At 36.8% G+C, this 14,329-nt stretch overlaps 1 protein-coding gene across 1 annotated transcript; it reads left to right on the forward strand.

The window, feature by feature from the left end:
- The first annotated feature begins 867 nt into the window (after positions 1-867).
- On the forward strand, positions 868-12,504 carry LOC125178562 (LIM/homeobox protein lim-4-like). Its single transcript, XM_047882615.1, has 4 exons — positions 868-896; positions 9,590-9,688; positions 10,234-10,415; positions 12,206-12,504. The coding sequence occupies exons 2-4, from the start codon at positions 9,591-9,593 to the stop codon at positions 12,502-12,504; spliced, it is 579 nt and encodes a 192-aa protein (XP_047738571.1). The 5' UTR covers positions 868-896; position 9,590.
- Positions 12,505-14,329: the final 1,825 nt, after the last annotated feature.

Genomic DNA, 14,329 nt, shown 5'->3' on the forward strand with positions numbered 1-14,329 from the left:
AAATGTGGCGCTATGCAGCTCTATAATTTTTTATTGCTGTCAAGCTGTCAATAATACCGTGTGGTTATATTTTAACTCAATCAACACTGTAATATTACCAACTATTATTCCTTTAAGTAAATACCTAAAAGTTGTTCCTAGAAGCAAAACTTCCAGGCATGTTACTGAAATTATTATTAATATTATAATCCGTATGAATATTCATCTGAAGTACCGCGTGGTAATGTTTAACGGTTAATCTTAAGTTGCTGCAAAGTACCTCATGATATTTTCAATATTCGTATTTCAGTTACTTATCCCCTTTTGCTTTCGGTAATTTTTGACGATTATTCTCAAATCGAAGCATGGTACTGGGTGATAAATTTAGTTCTATTTGAATTCATTTCCCGTACGAAGGATAGAAAATATTTAAATGTTAAAAATTGCCTTTATTCTTAAGTTGATCCAAGATACCTCTTAATAAAAATAATTATATTTCAATTTCTATCCCGCGCAGGCCTCGCACCGACTGACAGTGTGGAGCAGCTGCCGTGCTGTCATGGCTGTGGCGATCCTACCGCTGGTGTAGACGACGTAGTGCATGTAGAACCAGACATGCTGTGGCACGCCAGCTGCTTGAAATGTGGCGAGTGTGGCATCAACCTTGGCACTCAACTCAAGTGCTTCATATATCAGGGCAAGCCATACTGTGCCCGCGATTACGGCGTGTAAGTAACAGTAACCTTACTCATGTAACAGAGCAAGCCATACTGTGCCCGCGACTACGGCGTGTAAGTAACAGTAACCTTACTCATGTAACAGAGCAAGCCATACTGTGCCCGTGACTACGGCGTGTAAGTAACAGTAACCTTACTCATGTAACAGAGCAAGCCATACTGTGCCCGTGACTACGGCGTGTAAGTAACCGTAACCTTACTCATGTAACAGAGCTAGCCATACTGTGCCCGCGACTACGGTGTGTAAGTAACCGTAACCTTACTCATGTAACAGGGCAAGCCATACTGTGCCCGCGACTACAGTGTGTTAGTAACAGTAACCTTACTCATGTAACAGAGCAAGCCTTACTGTGCCCGCGACTACAGTGTGTTAGTAANTACTGCGAAAACTGTAATGTAATGTTATCATTGATATACTTCGATCTTTATAGATCTTCGATCTATAAAATTAATGCGAGTTGTTAATTAATGCAAGAATCCTTAAATTTCATGAATAAAACAAACTTCTCGAAGTAAAGAATTAAAGAAGTAATCGAAGTTATTTATAAATGGACTTTAATTGGAGAATTTATTCGATTGCATTAATCTACTGCGAAAACTGTAATGTAATGTTATCATTGATATGACTAATGTAATATCATTACTAATGTAACTGTAAAGTAATATTATCAGTAATTTAACTGGATGCACTTAATTGTGCTCACCTAAATTAAGTTAAAATGCAAGATTGATTTATATCGCAGATAGATATACGGTTTAATCCTAAACCTAAATTAATCGTAACTTTTTAATTTACTTCACTTACCTTTTTAATGTATTCGTCTTATTCACCTTATAATGTGTCATGAAATTCACCTCTCGATCATGGCCACTGTCGTGAGATCACCTTCACTAACAAAATAATATATAAAAAAGAAAAAAAACTCTCCAGAACCTTCTATTCCACTACAACATTTCTATCAATTTTATTTTGGACCCCCTTTTCTCTGGTCTAAATCTCTGGCAAGGTTCAGGATGTACGTCATTGTACCTAGGCCAGCAAAGCATAATAGGACTAGAGTAGCTCGAGCTCCTTATGTCTGAGATAGGCATCTCGTCGCGTAGATTAGACCATGTCGCCCTCTGTTCAGGCTTGGGCGCATTAGGCGGCGCTACCACAACTGTTGCAGCTCCTAAACAGAAGATGCTGTTCGTAAGCGGCAATGGTATGCTACAGAGAAGATGGTATGCTACGGAGAAGATGATATGGTACAGAGTAGAGCTTCTTTTTCGAGGAAATACATATCTTGTGCCATATAATGCCTGCATAAGAGTAGTTTTGGTGTGCGTTACTGATCTTGTTCGTGCTTTTCGTAAGAGGCAATGGTATTCTACAGAGAAGATGGTATGCTACGAAGAAGATGGTATGCTACAGAGTAGAGCTTCTTTTTCGAAGAAATACATATCTTATGCCATATAATGCCTGCCTAAGAGCAGTTTTGGTTTGCGTTACTGATCTTGTTCAGTGTTAGGACGAAATTTGTGGAATTTTTGTTACTGAGAATTACCCGTCATTTGAGTTTACGAGCATAGACTTGGGCAATTGAAACATGTTGGAACATTGTGTGAAAATTGTGAAAACTTCTAATTTGCATACACTTCAACACATAGTCTGGTTTTGTACCAGTATCTGTTTGTGTATTATGCAAAAATCGATTTAGCACCATCAGATTGACAAACAAACCGTAACTATTAAACCAGTTTCTTCTCTAAGATAATAGAAAAAAATCGTGATTTTATATTCAAACAATTTTAATCCAAGAATCAACTCAGTAGTCTATGATAAACAACGAAGAAATAATGTGTGAATAAACTACAGATTAGTTGAGAGTTTTATATCCCCAGCATGGATCATTCAGCCCATGGTTGATTAATTCAACCATGGTTCAGCCGATCCTCTCCATTAGCTCCTCTCCCACGCCAGGTTGTGTTCTCCAACTGTCTTTCTACGCCAAAGATCTGTAACGAACATTTGCATTCAATGAACTCTGAAATATTTGTAAACTTTAGTGATCTCACTAGATATGTTTATCCGTACTGTATTCCAGACTGCATTTTACCTGCGACTAATCTTCAAAGATAAGTTCTGCCGTCGCTGAAATCCAAAGTAACTGTTAGCTTATATCGATCACCAGAGTTACTATTAGCGTTAATATATGGATAACCAAAAAATTTTTCTATATGACCTGTTAATGTATCTACAGATGAATAGAAATTCTTACAACTAGATAAAATCACTAGAGATGATTTTAGGAAGAGATTTTAGCCTATAAGGATCGTAAAAAAAATTTCAATCATAAAATTCTTTGAAATTTACAACCAAATAAAATGTCTTACAGTCAAATGACTTTTCAAATCATGGCAAAATTTCGAAGATTCTCAAAGTCGCCAATAAAATCCATCTATAAATTAAGAACTCCTTGTTTTACCTTATGCGACAATCCCAATAATATCAATCAGTATCAATAAATCAACTCTAATTTTTTTTCATTTGCGACGCTTCGTCAGAACCTTGTAAACCGCTCATCATCTGCCTTATTATATTGTATGATAAACAAAAATGAGTAAGCAAACTACTGTAATATTAATGTACATAGGATGAAGTCTCAGTATACTGATCTGAGATTTATTATTACAAAAAATTAGTGCAAAAAACAATATAATGATATTTATGAGAAGCAGACTTTGTATATAAAATAATAGCGATAATATTGCTGCAGAAACAACTGCAAATCTTTTAGTATTACTTTAAATGAACCATGTCACAACAATTATTTAGTATACATTACAAAGGTCATAATGTTGCCCAAATAAATAAATAATCGCAGGCAAATTACTCTAATAACATTCAATAAAACTCCCGATAAAAAGCTGCGTACATCGCTCCCTCGCCGCGACCGTGACTGCGCACATCGCTTGTGGTCCGCGCGTCTTTTGGCGCGCACCGCTGCCGTGACGCGCGCGCATGCTGGACACGTGCGCGCGTATGCGCCCTCCGTGAAAAATGTTCTCCCTGCACAGCATCCATACGCAGCCACTGCAATGTTCTCACTGCACAGCATCCATACCATACGCAGCCACTGCAATGTTCTCACTGTATAGCATCCATACGCAGCCACTGCAATGTTCTCACTGCACAACATCCATACGCAGCCACTGCAATGTTCTCACTGTATAGCATCCGCTGAAATGTTTGTTCTCACTGCAAGGCATGGTCTGCTGCTGAAATAATCTCACTGAACAACATCTGCTGAAATGTTCTCACTGCACAGAACCCCTAGATCGGACAGAAATGAAAACCACGATCACATTCGTATGTGGGGACCACCGAAAAGCCCAGACTCATCCACGTCGATATTAGCGAGACAAGCGGCGCGAGGCTCCCACGATGCGCCCACAAATTGTTGAGATCTTCGCAGCGTCCCGCCGCTGTGGGGGCCGTGGCTCTCACCTCAGCGTCGCTTTTGTACCGCACACGCGCCCCTGACACCTACAATCTTGCGTCACGTGACCAAGCATCATTAGTGCAAACTTCATCGTTACGTGGTCATCATTGTCATCACAGGCGTCGTCATTGTAACGTGCAAAATACCTGGCTACGTCGTCATCATTGTCATCACAGGCGTCGTCATTGTAACGTGCAAAATACCTGGTTGTGTGGTCATCATTGTCATCACATACCTGGCTACGTGGTCATTATTGTCATCACAGGCATCGTCATTGTAACGTACAAAATACCTGGCTACGTGGTCATCATTGTCATCACAGGCATCGTCATTGTAACGTACAAAATACCTGGCTACGTGGTCATCATTGTCATCACAGGCATCGTCATAACGTATCAAGTACCTATGTAGTCATCATTCATATCACTATTTCGAGTAACTATTCGTGCTATCACAATTTCTTGCAAAAAGACGTACTTCTTCATCGGAATTCCGAAGTCAACTTTATTGATTCTACCTGTTATTTACTCGATACTAATACAATTCATTTAATTGTGTCTGTTATCTACTCGATAATAATACAATTTATTTAATTAGATCTGTTACTACACGATACTAATACAATTTATTTAATTAGATCTGTTACTTATTAGATACTAATACAATTGATTTACAATTACAATTTCATACAATTCATAATATCTGTTATTTACTGGATTCTAAAAAATCATTAAATTATACTGTAGCTGTCATTTACCCGATTCTAAAAAAAATTCATTAGTTATATTTGTTATTTACTCGCTACTTATTACAAGCCATTTTACATAAAATTAAATTTTATTCCTTTACCTGCTTCATATATATCATATTTACCTAACAAACATAAAATGTTTTACACTATTCATTACCTTACCTTATTCATTACCTTTAACTACTGATGATGAGTTAATGCAGACAAATTCAGTTAATACAGACTCTGATTTAATACAGACACATAGTTAATACAGACACCTACAGTTAATACAGACACATTCAGTTAATACAGTCACCTACAGTAAATTACCTACACTGACAGTTAATACAGACAAATGCATTTAATACAGACACATACAGTTAATACAGACATAATAGGTAATACAGACACATAGTTAATACAGACACATACAGTTAATACAGACACACAAGTTGTCTACACAAGCCACCACGACCTCCCGCACTTCTTCCACCACACAAAACAAACACACAGCGTCTCGCCTAGCAAGCCTTCACCGGCACCACCTGGTTCACAGCACTCTTGAACTGCGAGCCTTTTAAAAATATAGGCTTAGTAGGCTTTTAAATGTGAAATTGGGAGAGAAAACGCCACCAAATTTGCTATATCCAGGCATTTTTTGAATGTTAATGTGGACATGCGGCCATGAAACGTAAGGCACCCGAAATGAAAATTCAGGAAAATGAATCTATTCGAGAAATATTTCAAAACTATTTTGAAATATCGCCACATCACCAGACAACAATGAAACTAGGAATCCATGAGTCTGTAGGCCTAATGTTTCCATCCACTTGAAAACAATTTTTTGTCGACCTTTGAAAATATTTAGGTTACAATACCGATCAGCACGGCCATACAGTAGTTAGAGAAACAGATTTATATTCAAGCGCAAGTATATTTTGTTTAAAACATTTATTATAATGTAATTCTATGTAATTTGAATTAAATGGCCATGTATAGTTAGACAAAAAGAGCAATCGTAAGGCTCACCAGTGGTATATAGTAAAACTTTTAAATAAAATCAGTTAAAATAGTAATTATATGGCACTCCCATATTAATGGGAATTAACATGAAATAAATGTTAATATATTGATGATAGGAGGGAGAAAACAGCATGCTTAAGGCTTAAAGGCCGCCCATGCATAAGGAGCTCGAGGCAGGATGTTGGCCTCAGTTGTCTTGTTATCTTAAATCTTTCGAGGTCAAGGAACAAACTGAAAGAAAACACAAATGCTTCAAACTCTGTATTTATTGATTTTTTTCCAAAATAGAACCGCTGAACTTCTTTAAAAAATTAGAATACGTATTATTACCACAAATAATGTTTGTCATTTAGTGCCGTCGAGTAATCAATATTTTAATCAGAAGCTTGCGAACAAAGAAAAATGTATATTGACATCGATACAATTTATGACGCCTGCATTGACATATGACCCACGTATGTGCTATAATATTTTAATAAGAAAAACAATGACATGCACTTGCAGAATATTCCCATTCTAAACTCAGTATCATAAATATATATAGCTCATCAATTATCGTGCCATGTATGACCCATTGTCCGAATCAAACCACCGGCAATTATAATTTATAGAAAAAAAATACCCGGTCATTTGCCTCAATATTGACACATTTTCTGCACGTAGCCCTCACACGCCTGATTAAATGCCGAGCCAAACTGTGTCAAGGTGAACCTCGCAAGGGCAAGAAATGCATCGCTATTTGGACCAAGTTGCACTCATAACCCTGAGTGTACAGCCCCTGTTGGACAGCACATTTTAAGTCCGTTGGACCAAGTTGCACTCATAACCCTGAGTGTAAAGCCCCTGTTGGACAGCCCATTTTAAGTCCGTTGGACCGAGTTGCACTCATAACTCTGAGTGTAAAGCCCCTGTTGGACAGCCCATTTTAAGTCCGTTGGACCGAGTTGCACTCATAACCCTGAGTGTAAAGTCCCTGTTGGACAGCACATTTTAAGACCGTATCATGACTAGCGCAAAAACAACGGAGACGCTAACGCCCCGGCACAGCTTCTGAGTGAAGTGTGATGTATTTTCTTGTGTTTTTAGGACCATAGATCCATTTAGCGACCAAGTGTTGTCACTAACACGTCATCTAGCGCGCGTCACAAGCAGCGTGTGACTCAGACGTGACACACGCGCTCTGTGTAAACATCTACACACCTGTGGCACAAACACATGGGTGCACACATGCAAACTACACATGTCACGTCAACAAAAATCACCTAAATCCAAATGTATGTCTGCATACGATTACACAGGAATCTTCTCCATAAGCAGTTATTATTTAAATCTCAATTACTTTTATTAAATGCTGGCATTTTATTTTGGTGACAGGAATAATTACATATAAATATTTCTTCTTTTTCGTAATATTAACTCAGCGAAAAAATGAAACGAATTATTTTAGTTATAGTTGTAATGACGCTATTGAATAGTTCCTATCGGATATCGATTTAAACTACAGTTGATACAATACAAAATTTATGAGACAATATGAGAAGTTATAAAAAAATTATATTGAGATATTCTCACTATTGACCTGATACGTGATGATACGTGAGGATCATCATAATTAATTAAGTTGATTTATTTACAATTAGGAGGGTCTCACAATAACCAAAATATAAACCCAGAATACTTTTATAATAGCGGGTTATGACCGTCTATATTTATGTAGAAAATGTCTTTAAATTTTCTCTATTTTTGTTGCACTATAAAATAAATGTGCGTCGTTTACTAAATGTTAATAATACTTTTTTAGGTTCACATTTTCATTAAGTTATTCAAATTTAAATTATTTACTATAATGGTTCTAATGATACTTTTCTAAGTTTACATTTATATTAAGTTATATGCACATTTAAATTATTTACTATAATGGTTCTAATGATATTTTTCTAAGTTTACATTCATATTAAGTTATATGCACGTTTAAATTATTTACCATTATGGTTCTAATTTTGCATAGTCATTGAGAGGAAGAAAAAGCTGCCGAAATTAGGCAGGAGCATGACGGACGGAAGGATGTTTGACTTGCGGGAAGAAGGAAACGCTCGTTTTTTTCTCAGATTTTTTTGCGTTAGTTTTGAAAGGAAATTAGCGGTAGCGAGCGAGCTTGTTGTGACGCCAACGATTTACATATGGGAAGTAAAAATAGTGTTTTTTTTGGAGTATTTAAACATCCGTGACGATATGATTACTTAGTTAAATCAATGTATATAAAGAATAGATGCGTCACAAGTTATTTTCGGAGTGAAAGTAATTCTGATGAATTTTGCTTAGAATTCTTTAAAACAGCATTAAAACAAGGCGCTATTACGTGCTTAATATTCCCTTTAAAGTTAGTTACCGGATAATTTTTGATAATAATAGTTTAGGTTGATGGTAAATATTTTCTATGGCAATTCTGAAATAATTCAAATGAAACTTTTCCATTAATTGTGATCTAAGACTTGAATATTTAAAAAAAAGAGTTATTAAAACCCTTCAGAAACTTCTATCTCTATATTTATTAATAATAACAAAAAATGAAATACGAATGATAATTAATAATTCGAGTTTGTAATTCTAACTTCGCAAAGTATTTAAAAATAAACATTTTTCCGACACAGGAATACAAATTCTAAAGATAATAGGATCCAGGACATTCTATTCGGAGCGAATAAAAAAATATTCCTGACTAGCCATACTAGTACCGCTTATAAAATGTTATCTAAAAACTTCTGTGCAAAGCTTAAAATAAATTTTTCTCAACTCTCGTATACCAATGCTGAGTGCAATGCTACCGAGAAAATTCTGCGCAGAGCTTAAAAAAACATTTGCCGACTCTCGCGTATAATGCAAATGCAGCTGTAACAGCAAAGGTATATTTATTATTCAAGTCTTCGTTGCATCGATAGTGAAGACAACCCAACAGATCCTCGATGGCAGTCGAGCAAAGAAAAGTCTCTGCTTTTTGGTCCGCTGACCCTAGAATACGCGATGGTGACCAACAATGGAAGCTGCGGGATATTTTTTCTAGAATCCATTAGAGTAAAAGACTTGCGGCGAGCGTTTGCATTCGCTTGACCAAGATTGCGCTCGGGAAACTAGGAACTCTTGAAGATCTGCAATCGTATTGTGTTGTGACCATCGTCCTAACGACGTATTGGATGGCCGCGTGTGAAGAAATGTTAGGATAAACTTTTTGTATAAATATTTTCTGGGGAAATTTCGTTTAACATTGAAAAAGATTGATATGCCATGTTATTTTAGTATTTTTAGTATGAAATTTAATGCATCTCCACTTTGTATTTTCATATCTAAATTAACCAACTATTGAATTTTTCCATAAATTCCCCCTAAAAAACATCCGGATAATTCGATTATTTTTGACTAGATCTTTCATAAAAATATTCTGGGACTTTGTCCAAAGTGCTATGCATTTTTCACAAGGGCAAACCGGGTCATCCAAACTAAGTTTTTACGCGGCTACGTATACATGTACTACGTGGGTAAAGTGAGTCACTAATTAGACAATATCACACATTAATTTTCCTGACGGCAGTCTATGGACATTCAGGTTAACTGTGTTTTTTTTTTCTTTTGTTCAGAATGTCATCGAAAAAGTGCGTCAAGTGCAGCCAAGTGATCGGCAAGACTGAGTGGGTGATGAAGTGCAGAGGCGAGCTTTACCACACTACGTGTTTCACGTGAGTTTTCACAAGTTAAATAATATTTTTTCCAAATATCAAAACAATTTTATATTTTTTGGCAAGAAAAAACATTGAGAAAAAAACACTCGCGGAACAATTTTGCCGTTTTTTTTGCACGGCTTAGGTAAGTTATCGTATTTTGCAGCACTATAAATTTTGAACTTCTAGTCCTTCGATTTCATTTCAGTACAAGCGCTCAGTAAAAATGAAGCAAAAACTTTATACTATGGCGAGTAAACTTAATGTATTGCTAAGGAATAATATGAAAATATTTATTTAAATCTTAAATCATTCTTGACCTTCATTCCTAAGATCGGACGACGCTTGAACTATACGACTGTGTAAGCATTTCTATCCAATTAAACCATTACAGAATTATAGGCATGCTGTAATTTTTCAAATATCAGTTTAAATTTTAACATTTTATAAACGGTTATTTGTTTCTAGGTTTTGTTCAATTTTTTTTTCAAATTTAATAAATTATTTTGTTCACTATTTTTTAAATTTATTTACACAACGTTATGATGATCATTGCTCTCCAGATGCTCGGTGTGTGACTGCATGCTACAGAAGGGCATGTCTGTGGGCTTTACGCCCACTGGGCTTGTCTGTCAAGACCACATTCCGCCCTCTGTCCTAACGCCTTCACCAGCCCAGTCCACCACAAGCCCTCAGACGCCCAGCAAGATCAAGAGCGACCCTGATGGCAGCCAAGATAATCAAGGTGAGATATTCGATAGCTATTTTAAATTTTTTGCAATATTTTCGACAACTTTTTTGGACTCATGAAACTTCACTACTGTGAAAACTATGCTGTTTATGCCGCATTTGTTTTCTTGAAGTCGGTTGAATATCCTAATATATTTCACACATTGGATCGCATCGACAGCTATTTTTATTTATATTTTGCAATATTTTCGACAACGATTTTGGACTCGTGAAAAGTTCACTACTGTGAAAACTAGGTTTTTTGTCAGGCCGCCTTTGTTTTCTTGAATTTGGTTGAATATTCTGGTAATTTTCATACATATGATCGCATTCACAGTTCGAATTCAGGAATCTTTCTGCATAATTTCGACGGCTCAATTTTTTAAAGCGGAAAAATTCTGTTGCATTTTGTTCCGTAGTTTTTTACTGTTGTTTTTTTTTATGACAACAAAATTAACATTTAAACGATTTGGCTAAACTGACTTCATTTTTGCGAATTATGAATTATGAATGTTAGAAAAACATAAGCTGTTTTTCAAGCACGGGGTTTAACTCAAAATATTAGTCTGAACTGAAAGTTGCTCACTATGGAATCAATCTATTCGTCCAGACGTTACCGATGAGAGTTTATTATACTACCTTCTCTTAGGAAACGAACTGTATTTATATCATATGCTAAATTGACGCGCATTATAGGCGGCCAATCATCGGCCATCGATGGCTTATGCATACCAGAGCCTATATTTTCAAAAAAGTTAAGAGATCGTAAGTTCATCAGCCAATCATTGACGGCCTTTCAAGCAAATCCACCAATCATAGACAAGAAAATAGAGCGTAAATACATACGTTCACTTAGCGAATTTTGAAAGTATAAGATAAGTATCGTATAGAGTATCGATAAGTATAAGTATCGTATAGAGTATAAGTATAGAATATCGATAAGTATAGAGTATCGATAAGTATAAGTATCGTATAGATAAGTATAAGTACCGTTGAAAGTATAAGATAAGTTTAAGTATCGAATTTTGAAAGTATAGGCCCAGGCAATTGGCACGCGCCCGCAGTAGACACACGGCCGTGCAAGTGGTTGTAATATCCGGCCCGAGGCGTCTTTTTATTGGCCTCTGAGACAGCAATATCGCAGCAGTTCATTAGTAAGGCAAATCAATTCAATATCCGGTCATGTGGTCGTCGCTCGCAGTGAGGGAAACGCAAGTTCTTGCAATAAGGCGGCAATTAGACGAGGATTGCTTACTTTTGAGAAGCGTTTGATGAAGGCATCGCTATTCATTTCCTATGCTGGCTGGAATGCAGTTTTTGTTGGTGAATGGTGGAAAATATTTGTTTAATGGAAAAAATAATTTCAAGGGCCCTCTATTTCATTCATTCACAGGTAACAAATCAAAATTCATCTATTCAAGCCTACTGTATCGATGAATTTTTTTGCGTTATAGTAAAAATTTTAATAGATAAGGTTTAGGTCATTAATTATACGTGTATCTCGAATAAAAACCTCTTTATCTCTGCGGTTTTATCGAAAATTCACCGCCGCTGAAACAGGAAATTGGTCTGTTTGCTGCGGTAACAGGCGTGATATTTTCTGACCTGAACCAAGATTACTTACGATGTGATGCGTGTTTGTGTTAAATGTTTTTGGTTCCTTCTTTGATTGTTCATTCCTCATAAACCTAAACATTTATGGCTTAAACTATTCACACGGAACTGAATTGACCTTAATTATTCTCTTCCCCTCTCCATCTAATTATTGCCCTTGCTTCCTCCCTCAATTATTCTTTTTAACGAAAGTCAAGCTTCAGAAAAACAGGGAAGCTAAAAGCCACGCCCGTGCCAACAGCCCCTACCCTCCGTGCAGGGGCAAGACGCCATATGGTCTCTTGCTTCATCAGTCCCTCAGTCCCTCAGTCCCTCAGTCCCTCAGTCCCTCTGTCCTTCAGTCCCTCAGTCCCTCAGTCCCTCTGTCCCTCAGTCCCTCAGTCCCTCAGTCCCTCAGTCCCTCAGTCCCTCAGTCCCTCAATCCTCCGTCCCTCCGTCCCTCGGTCCATCAGTTCTGTTTAACATTGCAGGCGCATCATCGCTGTCAATGAATGGCTGGAGATTATTAATGTATGCGTCGGCTGGCAGCTTTAATGAGGCTANGTAATGGCAGCGACAGCTACTTAAATCCCATGATTAATTCCAAGGCAGCGCAGGCGAAGGAGCAGATCGCGTTATGCATTCACGAATCCTGCGACTTACACTCACTCTTTGTGATGAATATTTCACGGCATTGATCATGTAAACGGCGACACTCCGCTGCGTTGCACGAGTCTTCGTTGGTGTCGTGTATATTGTACACTTTTTTCAGCCTGCATTTTTTTTTGCCAATTTAGTTTGTTTTTATAAAGGATAAGGTTCATTTCTTGATGAAATTCCCTTTATAATTTAGCAAGGTTAATTCATTCACTTGTCTTAAATTTGAGGCATTTGTTAATTTCATGTCATTATTTCAAAAAGAAAAATTATTTGTGCAACGATCAAGGAAAATGCTTATAGCTTTACTGATATTCCTTATCGGTTACACGGTGTGTGAACTCATTATATTGATATTTATTATCATAAAAGTAATTCATATAATAGTAGAATGCGTCATTGGGAATTCTTCGTTCAGGGCGGGGTTTTGACTCACTTTGGTCGTTGGACTCACTTTCCTCCCCCGGGGCGTAATCACTCACAGCTCCCCCCTGAGCCCACACTTATCCCTGTTTATCAGGACGCTTATCTGCATCATCAAGAGGGGATCTGAACTCCTACTGCTCCTGTACTTCCCCTCAAGCAATACTACCCCACCCACTCTTCTACGTTTTTTTCTTACTCTCTCTATACAGGTAAAAACAAAACGTCTCATTTTTTCATACTCTATACAGTTAGAAACAGTACTCTTATTTTTTTACTACTCTATACCGGTAAAAATTAGTACTCCTTATTTTTTCCTACTCTATACCGGTAAAAATTAGTACTCCTTATTTTTTTTACTATTCTATCCAGGTAAAATCAGTACTCCTTGTTTTTCCAACTCTATATAGGTAAAAAACATTACTTACGAGGAACCGTCCGACACCTTGATTATGTTGGCTACTTAAACATAATTAAAAGTCCCCACTGACTTAAGAGCCACAGAGAACGCTTAGAAGCTCGCTTATAAATTTTTCTTTTATCCGTTTTTCGACGATTATTTACATAATTTTATTCGTATAATCCATTTTCTATATTGCAGGTTTGCAATTAAAATTCCTATCTCGTAGCAATCAAAATCAGGATAGAACCTCAACTCTTCCTTCGTTCTGTCACAGGTCGATCAATTTTTCTCTGCTTTTCCAATAACATAACCAAACTTTCTTTATATACGTCATCGACCTCTTATTCAACAGCAGTAGATACCTATAAAATTTAGTTGTATAGCCGGCCTTCAGTAATATTCAAATCAATAATTAGTATGCTTAATTTCCGGCCGTATTTCAACACTACTACTCAGTCGCGAAAATAGCCTGAATAAATATTTATTCAGTCTCTATTGTATTATTTTCTGAATATGCTTTTCCACTTTTTTGTACGAGTGTGTAAATAAATAATTAGTATGCATATTTTCCGGCCGTATTGCAACAATGCTCCTCGGTCGTTAAAAAAGCCTGAATAAATATTTATTTAGGCCCTATAGTATTATTGTTTGAACATGTTTTCCACTTTTTGTACGAGTATGTATTTTCGTGCAGCTCGCATTATCAACTAAAACAAGCGAGAACCTGCCACGCCCTCGTGAGGTGTGAGGGGAGCATGTCGACACCCTCACTCATGCTCACACTGCCCTAGTTGAAACTTCACGCTAATTAAAAAAAATTTCATAAAGTGTTATTTGTGAGTCTTTTTTTTCAA

The sequence above is a fragment of the Hyalella azteca genome, unplaced genomic scaffold (genome assembly GCF_000764305.2).
Source record: "Hyalella azteca isolate HAZT.00-mixed unplaced genomic scaffold, Hazt_2.0.2 contig10900, whole genome shotgun sequence".
In the NCBI taxonomy this organism is placed as follows: domain Eukaryota; kingdom Metazoa; phylum Arthropoda; class Malacostraca; order Amphipoda; family Hyalellidae; genus Hyalella; species Hyalella azteca.